Raw genomic sequence first — 19153 nt, 5'->3', positions numbered from 1 at the left:
TGGACAATTATTTTAAAAAAAATATAGTAAAAAAAAATTATGAAGATTTTTGTAAAACTAATTTATGAAAACATTTTAAATATCGTATAATCCACATTTTTTATTCTGAAAACATAAAAAAAAAAAAAGAAAAAAACACACACACACACACATCTCTCAATTGTTTTTAAAAAACAATACTCGACAAACATTTTTCTAAAAAAATATTTTTCAAAAACGTTTTACGAAAATCTTGTCCAAACAAATATTTTATTTGTTTCACTTATAAAATAGTAAAGACATATTTAAAATACTTATTAAACGGAACCTTATTAACTAATTAATTATAATTGGCCGGCGTGACAACTATAATCGGAGAATCACGATTAATTACAAAATTATATAAATTCACGTCTAATTTCAATATTCATGCTCAAATATCTAATCCAAGTATGAATTTCAAATAATTTATACGATTTGATTTTAAAAATGTAACTTTATTATTTTAAAAATATTAAATATTTTTTAATTTATATATATTATTTCGGTATTTCGGTATGTACCGAAAATGTTCAAATTTGTATTGTTAACGTACCAAAAATTTTGATATCGATACTGTACCGAAAATTTCGATATATTCAATATTTTTCGATACGGTAACCTCGATATATCGAAAATTCAATATTTTTATCTATCTCATGTGAAATAATTTCATAAAAACTGTTGTGAAACTAGAATAAAGTTTAACAAAATTTGTACGGTCATAAAAAATCCACATCGCACTTATTTTATTTTCGATTTTTAATTAACTTTTTTGAAGGACCGCATAAGCGAATATCGAAGAAGTCTTAAGAATGTGTATTATATAGTTCACCAAACCTTTTATCATATATCATCTTATTTATGACAAAAATTTATATGAGAAGGTCTTACTGATCATATTTTGTGAGACGGATCTCTTATTTAATTCAGTCATGAAAAGTATTACTTTTTATGCTAAGAGTATTACTTTTTATTGTGAAAATCGGTAGGTTGATCCGTCTCACAAGTAAAGATTCGTGAGACTATCTTACAAGAGATCTACTACTTATTTATTATGACTTTAGCCACTAGACATGCGATGGTTGTAAAATCAGCATACCATGATCGTGCCACCAAATTAAATATTGCATGATTCTAATATTTTCGGAGTCAAAATTTTATCAGACATTGTCACAAAAACAAAGAAAAATTGTAATTTTGATCATGCATATTTATCTTTTATGAATTTAATATTTTATATTGTTATATTTCGTAGTTTTAGTCCGTGATCATTGTTTTTATTTTAATTTCAGCAATTTTTTTCTAACGTAACATCAGTACAATACTATATGTGCAATATCATTTTAGTACCCAACGAAGAAAATTCTAAAATTACAAATAATTGAAAGATACATGTATAAAACTGAAATTTCGATAATATCCAAAATTACAATTTTTCGTAGGTGGTTTTACACATAGTTGCGTTGAAATTTCCTCTAATTAATTAACTAAAAAGGGAATATTTTCATATAGGATTTAAGAAATGTATACTGCGTAAAGTTCACTCGATAGGTTAACTTTTTGTTTCCATATCAATAAAAGATTTTATTATTACTTCACAGTTTTTTCCCAAATTTTTTTTTATAATTAAAGCAAGCTCATCCATTCAAACTCTGCCTTAATTTATTCCAGGCTTTCGCAATTTTGTCAAGTTATAAAACAATATATTTTCTAAAATCACGAGGTTAAAATTGCATTTTTATTATATATATACAAGAAAAAAAGGGATGATTTGTTGTGCTACAAACACGCATTTCCATTTCCATTCCCTCTAACCACACCAAAAGATCTCTTCTCTAGCTTTCTTGAATTCTTCCAAGTTTCCTTCATAATTTATTGGATTATGTTGCATATTTCAGGGTGTTATCTCCTTTTCGGCTACATATTCTAGTAATTCTCTTGAATCTTTTCGAGGTTTTTGGCTTTTCTTGGATTTAGTTTTCTTGATCAAATATATATACACTCAGGATTCTTAAAAGTTTTAATCTTTGGGGGCCTGATGGGAGCTGGTTTTTCAAGCCCTGAAACTGAGAGAACATGTGCTTCAGTTAAACTCCCAATCACTCGGCCTGCAGGTCTCGGGGACTTACCAGAGAACTGTATCGCTTTGATTCTGTCACTTTTAGATGCTTCAGAAATCTGTAAATTTTCGTGTTTGAACAAAGCATTTCTCCAAGCTTCTTTATCTGATACTGTGTGGGATCCTAAGTTGCCTGAAAATCATCGGATTCTTGTGAAGAAGCTGATCGGTGAATGCTCGGAGAATTTCATCAGTTCTAAAAAAGAAATTTACGCCAGCTTGAGTAATCCCTCTCGCTTTGATTGTGACACCAGTGTGTGTGTGTGTGTGTGTGTGTGTGTGTGTGTGTGTATATATGCAGCAGAAAATTTCAGGGTCATTTTAACCATTGTCTCTTGGCTACAATTTCGCATTCATTCGGAAATAATGGTGTTGGATTTTTCAAAGAAAAATATAAACATGGTGGTGTACGAAAACAGAATCAAATTCAAAATTTTTCACAAAACCATTAATGCATATTTTTCATTTCCTTTTTAGTATCGGGCAAAACCACGTGTTTTAATTAATTATAAATAAAATGTTCAGGAAATTTGGTTGGACAAGAGAAGAAGAGGAATCTGTGTTGCTATTTCTTGGAAGGGCTTGAAAATCACTGGCATAGATGACCGTAGGTATTGGAGTCATGTCTCCACCGACGAATCAAGGTCAGAATTTTTTTAACCTGTTTGCACTGCGTACATTTTTCAGGATAAGCGAAATGCATATATATAAATGTATGGCCGTCATCTGGTTTATATCGGTCCCATGATTAATTTCGAAAATTTGATATATAATATGATATCCAATTTTCTTGCTCGGGTCATTTCAATGTCTAACTTTAATTGTGGGTCATGTTGGGTGTTCGGAAACTATTTTTCCATCGTTATATATAAAAAAAAAACTCGTTTTCATTTAAATTTGTCACCTCCTGAAAATTCATTCGCACATTTTCAATATAATAATCGCTACTTTTATTTTATATATCATTATCTCTTTCTCACGAAAACTTGCCAGGCATTTAAGATAATTTCAAATATGGAATGATTCAACTTCTTTATCAAGCGTTGTGTGTCCCAATTCGATCGTTAGTTCTATTTTCCTCGTTATGACTTCAAAGCAAAAAATATAAACTGAGTAATATGATGAAATTATATAGAAAATCCATGAACAAAATCAAATTTAATTACGTTGTTATGAACTTGAATGACATTTTTATAAGAAAGTTGAAGGAATATGTCAAAATATAAAGAAACTAAAATACTAAGAAACTTTGCTTCTTTTTTTGTTGAACGTTTGTCGTCTTTTTTTGCTGATTATTCCTCTCAGCTTTTGTTCAGCTTCACTGAACAGTTGATTATCTTCCACGATCCATCCTCGTGGATTGTAGGTCAATACCTCTCATCGTGATCTTCAACTGATTTTTTCTTGGACTTGTCTACTGGATTTCTCCAAATTCTACGGGTTTTTATTGTCATTGGACTTCAAAAATTTGGGCTAAACATTATCATTATATTGCAGAAAGGTACAAAATCTTCTACAAGTTTTAACTAGCTACGTAATATTCAAAATCCCATCACCGAAAAAAACGCTCAAGATTTAGAGGGTGTTTGGCAGAACTTATAAGCTCAAAAAACTACTTATAAATTGTTTTAGAGCATATAAGTTCTCATAAATTTTTTTGTACAAAAAATTACAAGCAACTTAAAAGCGATGTAAAAAGATGTTTTACAGCTTATAACCTGGTTTTAAAAAAGTTAGAATATTTCACTTTTTTTTCAAAAGAACTTATTTTATATTTAATTATCCAAAATATCTTTATATAAATCTTCTTAAATCTTTTACTTTATCATCACTAAATCCTTACTTTATCACTTTTCATTTTATTGAATTTAAAATAAAGTTATGTCCTATCTTTTTATTAGACTATGGAAAACAAAAATGTATTTTAGTGAGTAAATTATTAACTATAATTTTTCTAATCAACATTTTATTTATATGCATTAAAAATATCCAATGAACATCCATTTTCAAAATATAAATAAATTATTTTTTAATATTAAAATTATAAAACTATTCATATATATAACTACTTACATTAACTCATAATTTTGACAATAAAAAATATTATAACACTTTTAAGTTCGTTTAAAATAAATTCATCTAAAATTTTTTTATTATCAAATATTTTTTTAAAAAAAAATATATTTATTGATTTACAAAAAGCCCGGGAACAAAACATAATAAAGTTCCACATATGAATTTCAGGTTCCATACAATAGCTTATCTTCAACAAATATGGTGGCTACAAGTAGAGGGCAACTTGGAGCTAGAGTTCCCTATAGGCACTTACAGCCTGTTTTTCCGACTGCAACTCGGGCGACCGTCAAAACGACTCGTCGGCAGCCGAAGATCAATATGCAGCAATGCAGAAAATATTCATGGATGGAACATAAAACCAGTGCAATTCCAAGTAGCATCATCGAACGGGTATCATGCACAATCGCAGTGTTTCTTGGAAGAAGAAGGCAAATGGACGTACCATCATGTTGGAGATTTTGTGGTTGAGAATTCACACACTGTCACAAAGCTTAGGTTTTCGATGACGCAGATCGATTGCACGCATACGAAAGGCGGGCTTTGCTTGGATTGCGTGTTCATTTGTCCGAGCCGAATTGTTCAGTTTACAAAATTAGTAAACTCTAGAGTTTAAATTTTTTTATTGCTAGTAGGTTAATAATTTTGAATCTTCTACCCTATAATTTCAAATCAGGGCTTGATATGATCGTACCAGTTTGATTCCAATAAGAATCTTTGACCTTTTGTAGGTGTGAGAATAATTGGAAAATGTAAATTGCCATTGAGATCTTCAAAATGATGAATCAAACCCAAAAAATTAGAAAGGGTACTTGAGACTGTGCTCGGGAACTTGACTCTTTGAGTCAGAACTTTAACAGAGCTTCTTGTGAAGTATTTAGTAGCAGCTACAGTTCCGATCCAATTTATCATCATATTAGATTTTGTCAGGTACGACTGACTAACGATAATAAATAAATAAATAAAATAAAATCATGCATCCCTTTCATGTTGATTTGGCGATACTTGTATCAAAAACAAACAATGAAGATTTGCAAGAAATTGGCATTGCACAACTCAGACATAGTTCAATAAATTACACGTGGAAATAAATTTTGGCTGTGGATAACACAGTTTCAACAAACAAACAGGAACATTGCACTACAAAACACACAAGTTCCAAATGTTTGAAAATGAAATGAAAAAAAAATATATTAAGGAAATTGTAACAGCCTGTACAAAGTCCAACCAAGTGGAACACCCTAATAATATAAACTTACGACAAAACAAAGTCGGTCACGGTTTCCAGCTGAAGTTCATATTGTCATCGAAATCATTACTAAAAAACCCATTCTCTATGTACTCATGGGCAATATCATTAACCAGCTCATCAGATAGATGAAGATTCTGTGGCAAATCTGATGGTTTTTGGCTGAATCCAAAAGTGCCAGTGGGTGCCGAAGACTCTCCATTTGCAGTAGCTTTGAAACTGTTGCTTCTGCTTGGTGGCTGCTGGCCGAAAACATTCCCTGGCCCACTCACTGCTGCAGGTGAGTCGCTATTCCTCAACTCACGGGCATCCCAATTCCCATCTGAATTATTATGGACAGAAAGGGACTGCTGTGGAACGGCTCCCCCACTATTCTTGTTGCTCATATCTTGCAGCAATTGCTGTATCATATGCTGTTGCAAGACATTCCCACCTGATGAATGTTGGGGTACTTGCTGTTGCTGTGGTAAATGGCAACTCGAATAGCCACCGACCGGCGGGATCTGCAAGGCTCTGGGCAAAATACCAGAAGATGTGGGAACCATTGAAGATTGAGGTTGGCTGGCAGTACTAAAAGGAGAAGATGCCTCCAGATGAACAGAATTATGATTTGAGTTATTTGAGTTTTGTCTTGCCAGTAAAGTTGGGTAGTTACTCAATGCAGCAGTAGCCTGTGCTGAGCTGCTCAAAGCTTCTTGTCCAACTACTGCACGTTGGGTATTATTATTCATTTGGCTATTGAGAGAAGGATGAATTGCCATAAACTTATTGAGCATGTTGGGATCAGCCGGCGGACCTTGAAAACTTCTCATCTGCTCCATTGCTTGCGCCTTTTGCATCTGGGCATTGACTGCTTTGATATGTCTTGGTATGTTTTTCAACCCCTCTGCAGATTAGTGTATGGTTTTGAGCTCCATCATGAAAGTCACATGGTCGTCAAGGCAATTTTCATGCACGTTATTTGAGGAAATCATGCAGACATATATGTTGTATGAAGTTTAGCCAACAAACACCTTTGCTCTCATTTGATATATTCATTCTACATCTATGGGCACACCACAGACTACGCAGGCTGGGTTTGCACATTGGGTTAAGTTCGTAACTTTTTTTCGACCGTACTTAATATTGCAAAAATATTTTGACTCAAAATGCTAGAAAACCCCATTATTTAATCTCATACACTTTCACTCCTTTGTGTGCTACATCCACCGTTCTCCTATCATGCGTCCAAAATACAAATTTCCTCCAATAAATCAAAATTACATGGGAGGGTAGCCAGGTGCGGAAGACACTGTGCCATATTTGGAGGGGAGGTTGTAGTAAACATCTAATCTTTACCAGTCATGTTATTAACCAAAATGTAAATTTTCAAACTTTCAGCAGAGTAGCAGCAGTTCTATATTCCAGAGAGAATTGTGTAAATTTGGATAGATGTTGGAGGATATGATGTACTTGTTCCCAAGATATGATGGAGTTTCCCTCTGAAAATACTTAACTAATAAGTTATTAACCAGTTAGGCAACATTGCTAGATAAGGTTGTTTACCAGTAGGCCCAACTTTCTGTTCACTGCAGAAATCCATCAGGTCTTTCATGCTGTTGACTACCTCAGCTATCTGTTAGTTAACATGAAAAAACTGAGAAAGCTTAAAAACACCTGCTGGTAAACATTGAAAGGCTCATATAAAGGTCGACAGTTGAGACATACCTGCAGGCACCGTACATATCTTTTGGAAAATCCCAAGTCATTTAGCGACTGCAACTCCAAGCTTCTAGCAAGCTGACGTCTAGCCGTGACAACCCTAAGACAACAATAGATATAGGATTAATAGAAGAAAAAATAATTAGAAATTTGACATGCTTTTAAAAATGGATACTTAATGGACTTTTACACGTGTTTCTCATTGTTTAGGTAAAAACAACCAAAAAAATGCCATAAAGCATGAGAATAAAGTGAAATCCATTATTAAATGTGAAGAGAGAGAATCAAAATAAAATTTACACTACTAGGCTAAGAGATTTTCAACTCACATGGCACTGTTTGCTTGAATATCTGACTGAGAAACTCCACTGGATCCACTCTCAGAAATAGTACTTTGACATTTCTGCGCAACCTGCAACAACTGATTTACCTGCAGTAAAAGTACGATATATCAGTTATGCATTTAAAAAGTAATGACAATTTCTATTAACTTCATTAATATGCTAGATGCAGTCCTCATGTGTTGATCCTCTCCCAATTTTTACTCTGTATCTTCAATTTCACCTTTATACGCAACGAAAAAGAACCATAACCAGTTAAGCACATTTTACCTGTGGTGCAACCAATTTACGAGGAAGAAGTTCTTCATGACGCCGTGCGCAAAATTCCCAAGATAATATCTGAAGAAGGTGCGGAGATGCAAGTGTTACGACATCTCTGACTACCATCTGACAGTAGTTTTGACTGAACTAGTTCATTGCAGCTTACCTTTAAATCAGGAGTGAACATGATACGAAGCTGACCCTCACGAACCACACGGAGTTGTTCGAACACACTTTCTTGAACCGCCTTTCCATACTCCAGCATCATCATGCCTGACGGGAATCTACACTCCCGAGGCAAGTCCAAAAATAGAAGCTCGTCAATAACACCACTGCCAAATTTGATTTCATTAAGTCTAGGGAACACTTCAAAAGTTGCCTCTGTTAAAATGCAAAAGAGAAAATGTGTTACAGTACAAGAGCTGATGTGAATATTGAGGTACAAGCTAGGGATGCAAAAAGAACAAAGCTACTCAAAACTCAAGTAATATACTGCTAGAAGCTTGGTTTGACTCGCTTGGTAAAAGCCCATTTGTGCATAGTTTTAGAAAAGTTCACCAGGACATATCCTAATATCATGTGATTACATACTCTGTTTCCACTTAAACAAAATCACTCAGAAATAGATTTTACTGCTCTACGCCCTTACAATTGTAATATTCCTTTTGGCAACATTAAACCTATGACAACAAAAGAAGACAACCTTCTTACTTTTCAGAGCCCATTATTTAAATTTACACTAATTAATACAAAAAACAAGAGCATGTGAATCTTCCCTAGGAATGAGTAAACAACTCACAAGATTTTTTTTCTTTCTTCCTATTTTTTTTTTTTTTTGTGTGGAAATGCTATGATTTCTCCTCACATTGTCCCGACTTGCTCTATTTTAAAATAGAACGTCTCTTCAATACAACAGTGATTTATGGTATCTTAGAAAAAGCTTACCAAATCCCCTTCCAGATTTTGAGCCACATATGTCACACAGCCATGCATCCTGCAAAAATAGAGGCAATAAGAAATGACAATGTCAGAAAAAATGAGTGAATAGACACATCAAATCCAGGTATTCAAAGATTTATTAGTAGCTTCTTTATCAGAAGAAAGAATCCAAGTTGTATAGTGGTGCAGTAAAGTAACAGGTGGCCCAAAATAATTACCATTGCTGCCTGGGGAAATACCCCAAGTGAATGATTTCCAACATTATCATATAAAGACAAGCACCATCTCTTCTTTGCACGTGGAGAGTAATACTCAGCCACAAATTTTCTCCAATATGCAATAGGATTGTCCTGGCAAAACATGATATCATGACAAAGTGTGTTGAACAATATTGGAACTAAAGAAGGAAACTTTTCATCGTTTATACAAACCGTATATGGATTGAATAATGTTTGGGAAAATAATTCAAAAAATGGCAAGCAGGCACTTGTGACCAAATGTCAACTATACTATAGAGTGCTTACAGCAGTCCTCTGTCTCTGATGGTACAGGTATTGCATAAGCCGGCGTGAGCATACACCACCGTCATAGGGGCGCTTTGCTCCAGATGCAGGCGGCATTCCTTGCTGTTGAAGCTGCTGCCTTAACTGCAACTGCTGTTGTTGCTGCAACAATTGAGCCCGCTGCATTGGTGGCATATTTTGTAGCAGCTGTTGCTGTTGTTGCCTTAGTTTCTGCTGCTGGATCAAAGCTTGCAATTGAGGATTGGGATTCTGTAACTGCATGATATCCTGATTCCGCAATAGCTGTTGCAGCACTTGCTGTTGTATAACATCTTCCTGCTTCACGTCCAAGCGAGGTTTCTTCTGTTGTGGAGATATAGCAGCAGGATCCTGAGTGAAAGAATTAGGCATCCTTGGATCACCAGATGTGGAAATTGAAGCTCCTTGATGCTGCTGAATCTTTTGGCCTTGTTGCAAGCCCAGGTCTCGATTGGAGCTTTGCTGCGCCATAGAGGATGCATCCATAACAGATGACACTGAAATGCTAATTTTATTGGATGAAAAAGACATGGGTGATGCCGGCAAGCGCATGTGAGACTCTGTATTTATACTCGCACTTCTCTGCAGACGAGGAACTCCTGGAAGACCCGAGTTGGCATCAGTGACCAGAGAGCTGGCACCAACACTGGGTATGGAGCTTGCCACACCATTCAAAATTGTGCTGCTAATATCCCCAGAAACAGGACCCAAGTTGGCACATGCTTGTACGTGTAATGAATTAGACGAGTTCACAAAATTTGAACTCAGCTGAGAATTCCCAGCAACCTGGGACTGGCCATCTCCTTGGAAAAATATTCCTGAGCTCGACAATGATTGTGCCAATCCTCCGGTCATCCGGGAAGGCACCATTGGAAGCACCACAGTTTAGTCACTGGGATCCAAACAGCTACCCACACCCAAAGTACAAAAAAAATCATGTAAAACTAGATACTCAGCTCCATCCCTTGAGATAAATGTCCATAACCTGAATCAACACAAAATATTACTACTTCTTGCAACATCAACTTTTCCACTCACCCAATTATGTTTAACCTCAAACTCGAACAACCTAGACGATTAGCTTTTGGATTCTGCAGACAATATAGGCAGAAAAAATCAGCACCAAACAAAAGCGAGCAACTCAAGCAAAAATAGAAAGAGAAATCAAGTAAACCGACCCATATAAGAGTGTCAACCAAAAATTCCGATTAAACTTGTAGAAAGTCTACTTCGTTGCATAGTTTTCCCAATTCAATAAAACACCAAACTACACTACAAAACCCTAATTTACCTCAACTCTACAAAAAATTTAGGGTACATTATTTTAAAAAATGACGAGGGTCACTTTTAAAAATAAGTTTGACCAAGGTGATTCACCCAAATATCCAAAAATTTAATCCGGTTGCAGGATAGCAGATATCTTCAACAATTACAATCTAAATCAGCGACAAAGTAAAACAATTCAAATCCACAAAAACACTAACGATAAATGGCAACAAGAATCTCAAGCAAATCACATCAATTAAAAAAATAAAAGAAAGAACGATCAAAATCAAACTTACTTTAACCAAGTGAATAAACTCATAAAAAGGCGCTCACAGCCACACTTGATGAAATTACGCAACTTTTGAGCTCAATGTTGAACCTCATTACCCGAATCTAGAATTGGAAGCTCACAAATATCACCAGTATTATAATTATGAAAAACACTCGGAGTAGAACATCACGAACAGTTCAGCTTTAACCAATAATCAGATCGGGAAAAGACGTAGAAACTAAAAATGAAGAATTCCTACAGAATTTGCCGAAAGAGAGAAAGTAGGTTCCTAGGATGGTGTTTATGCACCGAGCTGCAATAGGGGATGGGGTTACCGGCTGCAGGCAGTATATGATCGCAGAGTAACCGGGTACAGACGGTATTTCTGGTACACGTGGCGATTGATTACAGATGATTGCAGTTGGTGCAAAATCTCACGGTGGCGACGGAGCACGTGGCGCTCCGCTATTGGTACTCGACTTGAAGTAAGTGGAGAGAGAGCCATAGGGTGTCATCTTATACATTCGTGCGCATTTGACGAACATCGTATAACTGACTCATTATTGATATTGATAATTTGGGTTTTTTTTTAAGATATCTATTTGAATTTAAGTTGAAATTTTTTAAAAATTGATAATAAATTTATTGAAATATGTTTTTGTAATAATTTTTTATTGATGAAATAAATGATATTTTTCTCTATTTACTAAAATGATTGGATCGATGAATTATTATTTAGTACAGATATATATAATTTAATATATTCAATTTTATTGCTATTAATTAATAAATATAATATTAATTTAAAGAATTATTTAAGAGAAACCAATAATAACATTCATATGTTAAATCTTTCCGATAAGTTTAATTTTGTTTTTATTTTTGTATAATATGATAATCAATCTTCGTTATCCTTCAATGCGCATTAGGTAAATCTCCGAATAATATTGTAACATATATATCAAATTAATCAAATAAACTACATATTAAAAAAAATCATATATGACAGACTCGTCCAAAAAAACGTTGATAAAAAAACTCTCACCAAACCCTTTCACATCTAAATTTTGCCTTTTCATTTGATGCAACATGCACTGTATGCTAATGGATCGTTAATAAAATTTATACGAAATTTAAAGGTAATTATTCTACCGCTGCTAAAAGCGTGTTTTGATGACAGCAATGATTATCATACTGCTTTACACTTTATCAAATAGTAGCGATCGTGTGCGGAAACGAATGGGTTATATATATAATTCTCAAATTAAAATTTACTATATTTTACCAATTGACAAAGATAATAATTAAAGGTACTTTTTAATATATTGAAATTTTGAAGAATATATTAAAGGTACTTGAGTTGGTCATCATACCTGTACTTTTCAATTTTTGCCACCTTTTTTCTCGTACGTAATATGTAAATTTGTTTTGTATAACGTAGGATTATCTTGTGTATAACAGAGAAGTTCAAAACAACTTCAGTGACTCCTAGAGATGAAATTAATTCTAGATGGAAAATCGACTTTCAGTCATTAAATACTGCTTTAGTGTTTTTTTGGTGATGCTAGTTTTCAAAGTTTTTTCCCTTCAGGATTTTCACTTCAGATCGAGCTGGCGTCTCTCCCGTAGTGACAGAGATTTATGTCACTGTACCAACGAAGTCAGAAAGTGAAACTAAATTCAGTTTTGTTTGAAGAATTTATCCAAAATGGGGAGTTTTGTAACACCAAAAACATTCGTGCTTCAAAATTTTCAGCATACCATGATATCCGCAGTGAAGGGGAAAACTCCAGCCACCTGATTCCACAAAACACTCATGGAACCATACATTATAAGCATTCAATCAATTCATGTATTCTTGGCTTTCTACAAAAGCTTCTCTAAACCATACACCAGACTCTGCCAAGAAAAAGGGAACACTTGTTTTAGCGTAAGCAATAACATCATGGATCCAAACATAAAATCGGGGTTTTCTCCAAAAATAAATAGATTACCTTTAGTCGGACAACTTTTCTAATGGCTAGAATCAGGCCTGGCATGAGACATTGCACGTCCACGATGTCATGCTTGATGGTGTAAACCTGCAACGGACATCGTTTTTAAGTAGCTCAACCAGCATGGTTTAAAAATAATATATATATATACCATTGTACTAGGCAGTGCAACAGCTCAAAAACCATTATATACTATCTTTGTTCGGTACTTCACAATTTCTATTCAAGAAGATCGATTCCATGTCAACCCAAGCTCTTATACCCATTTTAGCATTAACTGTGTGCCACTTCATTAATAAAAATGTTGCTATATATATAGCAAGTAATATTACGCAGCAGATGAAAACCTTTTGATCATTATTCTTTTAAATGGTCAATGTGTGAGGATGGTAAGGAAAGCGCACCTCGCCTGGCCTGGAAAAGTAGACAGAGGTGCTGGATGGAAGACCTGGAAGAATCAAACTGTGTACTCTTACCCCATCTTCTCCCACAACTTCGCCCCTTGCCTAGCACAAGTTAATTATTTTGAGACATATTACTTCTTGAAAAGACACTGTGATATAATATTTCTAGTTGCATATGTACCTTAATGTCCGCTGAAATGTCTTCTCGGTTGTAAACATGACCGAGATTTGTAATGTTGTTTGCTATTTGTATCGCATCCTGTGATGGAAAATCTTGTCCCTGCCCATGAAAGTAGATTGAATTTCACATATTTATAAGTATATAACAATTAGAATCTTATGGTATATATACGAGTAAGAGCACGAATTGGCTCACCCCAGCATTTGATCTGGATTCAACAATCTCCACATTGTTGTAGTGAAAAGAGGCAGAAATTGCAGCTTGCTGGAGTAGTATGGATCCTATTGAAAGGGTTGGTGCCACCAAACAACCCTAGAATCGAGTAATTGTAACGAAATTATTTAAACATAAAACAACTTTTCCCCAGACATCTGGTTTACGTTTTTTATCTGATATATTATAAGGCAATGTTTGGATGCGTTCCTGAACACAGATTAACATATATCACAGATAATTTCAATACAACAAATATACTCTGAGGTCTGCCTTGATAGTTGTTGAAATCACTTTGTTTCAGAAACTACAGCTCATGTGTGGCAGAGAGACAACAGTTATATGTTTAGCACAACTCTCATGAATAACTCCGAAATCGAATAGCACTGAGAATCATTTCCAAGAGACAATGTTGACATTAGTCTCTTAAAAAATCCAAGATCCCAATATCATGTAATATAGTTTGCAACAAGTATATAGAACCTCTGAATTTGTGAGTTTAATTTGATATCATATCATGAATAACTTTTCCAAATGATCAAAATCGTGAAAAACGACACATGATACTCTATATTTAAGAACAGCTACACACTTTGATTTTCTTGAAAAATATATAAGATGATTATGATGAGAAATCTCACCCTTGGCTCACCATGCTGGCTCTCTCACAAAAGGCAGCTAATGCGGAGACTGTATCCATTTTAATTCTGGGAACATAAACCACACTCTTCATCCCAAATGCTGTTGCCTACATTATTAATCAACAAAAAATAAGCGAAAATAAATCTTACTTAGAAAATATAATAAATATTTATATGGAAAATAAAAAAAATGTTTACTACAAAAGTTTCACCTGTTTGACATTCTCATAAACTGTTGAAGGGTCGGTGAAATCCAACACTACTGCCTGTGCTTTTGACTGCCGAAAATAACAGTTAATTATTATTTTTTGAACTAAACTATTAACATTAGATCATATGATAACTATCAAAATTCACATAATTCATTAATAACAAATAAGATATAATAACTATATTAGCATTTTAAAAAACAAACTTTTGAATTAGATATATTGAAATATAGATAGAAATCTGCATATTTTTTTTAAAGAAAATTGTATATAAATGGCATGTGCACCTCTGATATTTAATTACCTGTGATATGGAACCTAAGACCAAGGTTAGATCATTCATTACTGGAATTTCCAATGCATCTTCCATGTCACAGATCTAAAATCATCATAGATTAGACTACACGTTCATATCTTAGACCAAGTAAGAAGAATTCATGCTTCTGTATCGATGGATTTTTATTAAGAAATGAAAGGACCTTAAAAAAATAATCAATTCACAAAAAAAGTAATGCAGGTACAAAAAATTTCTTGAAAAATAAAACAGAGAGATGTGAGATCATTATATGGACTTGTTATTATTGTCCAATTTTAAATAAAAAAAATTATTTTTACTTCCAATAAATTGTGTTCATTTGAAACTTTGAATACATCATAAAATATTTGCATGCTGTTCCGGAATTAATTATAAAGTTATACTGTATCATTAGTCATCAATACTAATTAACTATTTTTATCATTTAACCACTTACAATTCCTTGCAATAATCCATATCTCCACCTTTTCAAAAAAAAAAATAATAATAAAAAGAAGAACCTTTCCTATGTCTTCTCCAACGAGATTGGAATCAACAGCACCAGCCACTTCCATTCCTCTGGCTTTTGTTATAGCAACCACAGCTGCCCTACCAATTTCCTTGGCTGCTCCATTTATGATTACCTCTTTCCCATAATCAAATATAAAACCTTAGTTTCTTTTGAAAGAAATTCAAAGACGGGGGTGGAATAATTTTTGGGCAGTCGACAAAATGTTACCTTGATATTGGTTTGAGTTGGCTGCATCGAGCAAGAAACGTAAGGGAAAATCTTGACATTTTTGGGGTTGTGTTTCTTGATTCTGGGGTGGAATCTGCAGCATAAGGCTGCCATGAATTCTGAGGTTTTGAGTTTCGAAATTGTGCCAAACAAAGCTCTGGATAAGGGCTCTTCTTGGTTCACTCATGGTTCCATATTTTTGCCTTCCAAACCAAATAAAGACAAGGAGTTGTTTTGTGGTTTATGGGCAGAATGAGGCGTGTTTGGGGATAAGAGATTTAAGAATATTATTGAAAGGATAGATCAGCCTGATTACGCTGAACGGGGATGAGAAAACAGAGTTGGAGGTGATTAGGGAAACGAAACAGTTCGACAGATAATACTCTCAAATAAAAAAAAATAAGAAAAACGAGTTCGGCATATTTTGATTTTGATTTTTAACGATATAATTTCACAAAAAATTACAATAATTATGGGTAGTCATATTTTTCCAAAAATCGAAATAACCGATCGAACCAAACTGAACTACACCGTCGTATCAATTTTTTGAAAAATTAAATTATGATTTCAAAACAATTATCAAACCACAAAACATACAATGACGTTGTGACAATTATTTGTATAAATGTAAAATATTTGTTCCATTAATTTTTTTATACCTAAAAGCTCGTTCGAGAAAATTATATTTTTATTCTTATAATTGAGATGTTTTTCATGTTTGGTTATGTCATCGACCAATTTATAGCTTTAATATACTAATTTTCACATTTCTTTTAAAAAAAAAATTAGACATTTTCATTGTAATGATGACATGATACCAAAAAATGATGACGTGTCATCAGAATAATATTGACGTGCTTGATGCTAGCTACGCCACTACTCTGTTAAAAATTGATCAAAATTGAAACAAAAATATAAGTTAGATGATTAAAACGTAAATTGATTGATAATATAATTAAAAAAAATGCAAATTACAACATAAGCAATATAATTCTCCAAAGCTCATTCAGTTAAAATATATTATTTTTTATTTATACATCACTCATTAAATGTAAAATATTCGTTCAATTAAAATTTGAATTTTTAAAAGCTTTAAAATATTTTAAGAATTATATTTAATCGACCAAATATATGTTAATCTGACTGAACAAAATTTTTTGTAAGTCAATTTTGTGAGGAAAAATTTCTTATTTAGGTCACTCCTGAAAATATATAACTTTTTATGCAAAAATTATTATTTCTTGTTGTAAACATGAGTAAGATTGATACGTCTCATGGATTTATACGTGAGAACGTTTGACATACTAATTAATTAATCATTTTACCTTGATGATCACTCTATAGGCAGCTTAGCTACTATTTATTTTTACAAACGATATCGTAGCTTGCAAACATGCGAGGCATTCAGAAGGAAGACTAAGAAAAGAATCCATGAAGAAGTCTCCGATTGGGTCAACTCTCGCAACCCCAACAAGCGCACACAACCCTTGTTCATTCAGCCTCGCTCCTCTCCCTCCCCTGATCTCTCCTGCTGCTTCCTCTGATGTCAGAACTGTGTCCACTACAAGTGGTGCAGCTCTGTAGATGCTCCCCACCGAGAAGTAGAACTTGGCTTTCAATCTCAGATCAACCTGTATGAAAGAATAATATTCTAATTCTGGTTAATTATTTAATTATATTATAATGTACTGTACGTATACAATTAATAACAATTCTTTAAATTATCTTTTTTGGATTAAAAATAATGAGTAGGAAATAGGATTTCCATTACGGTAGAAGATTGTTTTCGTTTTGGATATATTCGTGGAAATAATCTAAATTTGAAATTTAATTTCAAAAAGAAGAATGATGGTGCGTGTGCTGCAACGTTACTGTCCCCTCAATTATTTTTTATTTATTTTATTGACTAAAAATCTGAAAATAATTATAAATTTTTTTTATTTTCTTCTCTGCTATTTACTGTTAGTGTAAAGTCCGTATGAAGCTACACTTCTGACATTTATTTACACTTTAGTGTGAATTCCGTCTGACACCCATAAGTGTCGTTCATTGCATTTAAGATTGTACATCATCCGATAAAGTGTTCTACCTTTTAAGGTAATGGGCCCAATTTAAGTGTTCTAATTAATAAGATTTACTCATAAAATATCTACATATTAAATTAATTTAGAGTAAGTCTATTGTGAGACGGTTTCAGAATTTTTATCTGTGAGACGGGTCAATCCTGCTGATATTCACAATAAAAAGTAATATTCTTAGCATAAAAAATAATACTTTTTCATGGATAACCCAAATAAAAGATCTGTCTCACAAAATACGACCCGTGAGATCGTCTCACATAAGTTTTTGCCATTAATCTAATGTTTGGGAAAGAGTTGAAATTTATTTTTTCCCATGGAATCAAATGGTTAAAACACAACTGATGTACTAAGATCGAAGTAACCGATAATACTTTTACAGGAGGTTCTACAGAAAAAAAAATCATGTCATGTTTAGAAGTAAACTTGTTCATAAGTGTTTCAAAGTTAGTAAATGTCCAAGACTCGTACATTTTCATGCATTCACAGTGTTCAGTAAAATATTTAAAGTTTGTCAGAATATATTTTTTCAGACATCATATGTTGTTTTCTTTCTGTAACTTCCTTGTTTCATCCACTTTTTTACTGAATTTTTATTGTAATAATATCGTACATATCTTTCAGTTTTTTATTATATACTTTTATGATCATTCAAAGTAATTAATTCTAAGATTGACATGAATAGGAATTCTAGAATAAATCTATATACCTGGCCGGATTCTGTGTTGATTTTCCCACTTAAGATCTCCGGAACAATGTGGATGTTTAAAAACGGTGGCAGAGGCAATCTCAAAAATTTAGTTGTGGCGGTTGACACGGCCGGGATGTACAGCGTATTAACGTCGAAGTCAACAAAAACTTCACCGCTCAGACGATCGTTACTATTATTCGAAACTGGTACTGTAGCTTTCCCAGTACCTGAACCCCCTTGGGCGTCATACTCAAAATCAGGATACCTTGAAATCCCAAGTTTACAACCTCCTAAAGTCTTCAACTTTACGTTTATTACATCAATATTTGAGATTTCTGTTTCGTTAACGGAAATAGTAGACACTGCTTTTTGTTGCTGATTTACAGCGTTGTGAGTGGTGAAAAGGGTTGTTTTTTGGAGCTTCGGGTTTGGGTTTGTTGGAAAATGCGGAGATAAATTTGTAGTTTTAGCGCAAATATGGTGCAATATACGGGGATTCAGGATCTGGGTTCGATAATTCATCATAGTTTTGGGCATGGAGGAATATTGGATATCGATAACTTCGTGGGTTTATGCAAGGAAATGAGGATTATTTGTCTCCATGAATTTGGATAAATAACCTTATCTCTTATCCATCAGAAGAAACTCAACCGTGAAGAAGCCCAACTGTATAATATCCTTTCAAAAAAAAAAAAAAAAACGACTTATGACTTATAAATTAGGGAAAAATGTATTTTTGGTTATGTTATTTTATCGTTTTGCATTTTGAATTTTTATATTATTAAATTTTAATTTTGTATTTTTTAAATAATTTTAAGCTTAGTTGGGATGTCGAAAGTGAGAAGAAAAGAGAAGATTTTTACGTTTAAAATTTTGTTTTAAATATCTATCTAATTTTCTTTTAATTCCCTTCCATTAAAATATC

The 19153-nt window shown here is 33.5% G+C and overlaps 4 protein-coding genes across 7 annotated transcripts; 1 reads left to right on the top strand and 3 right to left on the bottom strand.

Annotated features, from left to right (window-relative positions):
- Positions 1-1823: 1823 nt before the first annotated feature.
- LOC140990377 (F-box protein PP2-A12-like) lies at positions 1824-5016 on the top strand. Its single transcript, XM_073460054.1, has 3 exons — positions 1824-2395; positions 2666-2784; positions 4385-5016. The coding sequence occupies exons 1-3, from the start codon at positions 2060-2062 to the stop codon at positions 4827-4829; spliced, it is 900 nt and encodes a 299-aa protein (XP_073316155.1). The 5' UTR covers positions 1824-2059; the 3' UTR covers positions 4830-5016.
- Positions 5017-5295: 279 nt separating this feature from the next.
- On the bottom strand, positions 5296-11311 carry LOC140989703 (probable transcriptional regulator SLK2). Of its 4 annotated transcripts, XM_073459042.1 has the most exons (11): positions 10809-11311; positions 9229-10337; positions 8923-9054; positions 8711-8759; positions 7932-8146; positions 7775-7843; positions 7493-7593; positions 7170-7263; positions 7008-7077; positions 6259-6348; positions 5296-6168 (listed from the first exon to the last, which is right to left on the bottom strand). In XM_073459042.1, exons 2-11 carry the CDS (start codon positions 10114-10116, stop codon positions 5489-5491), a joined length of 2388 nt encoding a protein of 795 aa, XP_073315143.1. In that variant the 5' UTR covers positions 10117-10337; positions 10809-11311; the 3' UTR covers positions 5296-5488. The 4 variants fall into 4 exon arrangements, with proteins under 4 accessions (XP_073315143.1, XP_073315139.1, XP_073315141.1 ...); XM_073459038.1 differs by having other exon boundaries at positions 5296-6348; positions 10809-11309; XM_073459040.1 differs by having other exon boundaries at positions 5296-6348; positions 9229-10231; positions 10809-11309.
- Positions 11312-12454: 1143 nt separating this feature from the next.
- On the bottom strand, positions 12455-15749 carry LOC140989265 (dihydrodipicolinate reductase-like protein CRR1, chloroplastic). Its single transcript, XM_073458432.1, has 10 exons — positions 15460-15749; positions 15242-15364; positions 14730-14804; positions 14429-14494; positions 14228-14323; positions 13558-13674; positions 13363-13461; positions 13182-13283; positions 12778-12864; positions 12455-12682 (listed from the first exon to the last, which is right to left on the bottom strand). The coding sequence occupies exons 1-10, from the start codon at positions 15571-15573 to the stop codon at positions 12650-12652; spliced, it is 912 nt and encodes a 303-aa protein (XP_073314533.1). The 5' UTR covers positions 15574-15749; the 3' UTR covers positions 12455-12649.
- Positions 15750-16764: 1015 nt separating this feature from the next.
- On the bottom strand, positions 16765-18906 carry LOC140990033 (uncharacterized). Its single transcript, XM_073459618.1, has 2 exons — positions 18247-18906; positions 16765-17090 (listed from the first exon to the last, which is right to left on the bottom strand). The coding sequence occupies exons 1-2, from the start codon at positions 18763-18765 to the stop codon at positions 16809-16811; spliced, it is 801 nt and encodes a 266-aa protein (XP_073315719.1). The 5' UTR covers positions 18766-18906; the 3' UTR covers positions 16765-16808.
- Between the last annotated feature and the right edge of the window lie 247 nt (positions 18907-19153).

Source organism: Primulina huaijiensis, chromosome 12 (genome assembly GCF_012295235.1).
Source record: "Primulina huaijiensis isolate GDHJ02 chromosome 12, ASM1229523v2, whole genome shotgun sequence".
In the NCBI taxonomy this organism is placed as follows: Eukaryota; Viridiplantae; Streptophyta; class Magnoliopsida; order Lamiales; family Gesneriaceae; genus Primulina; species Primulina huaijiensis.
This window is presented reverse-complemented; position numbering and strand designations above follow the sequence as displayed.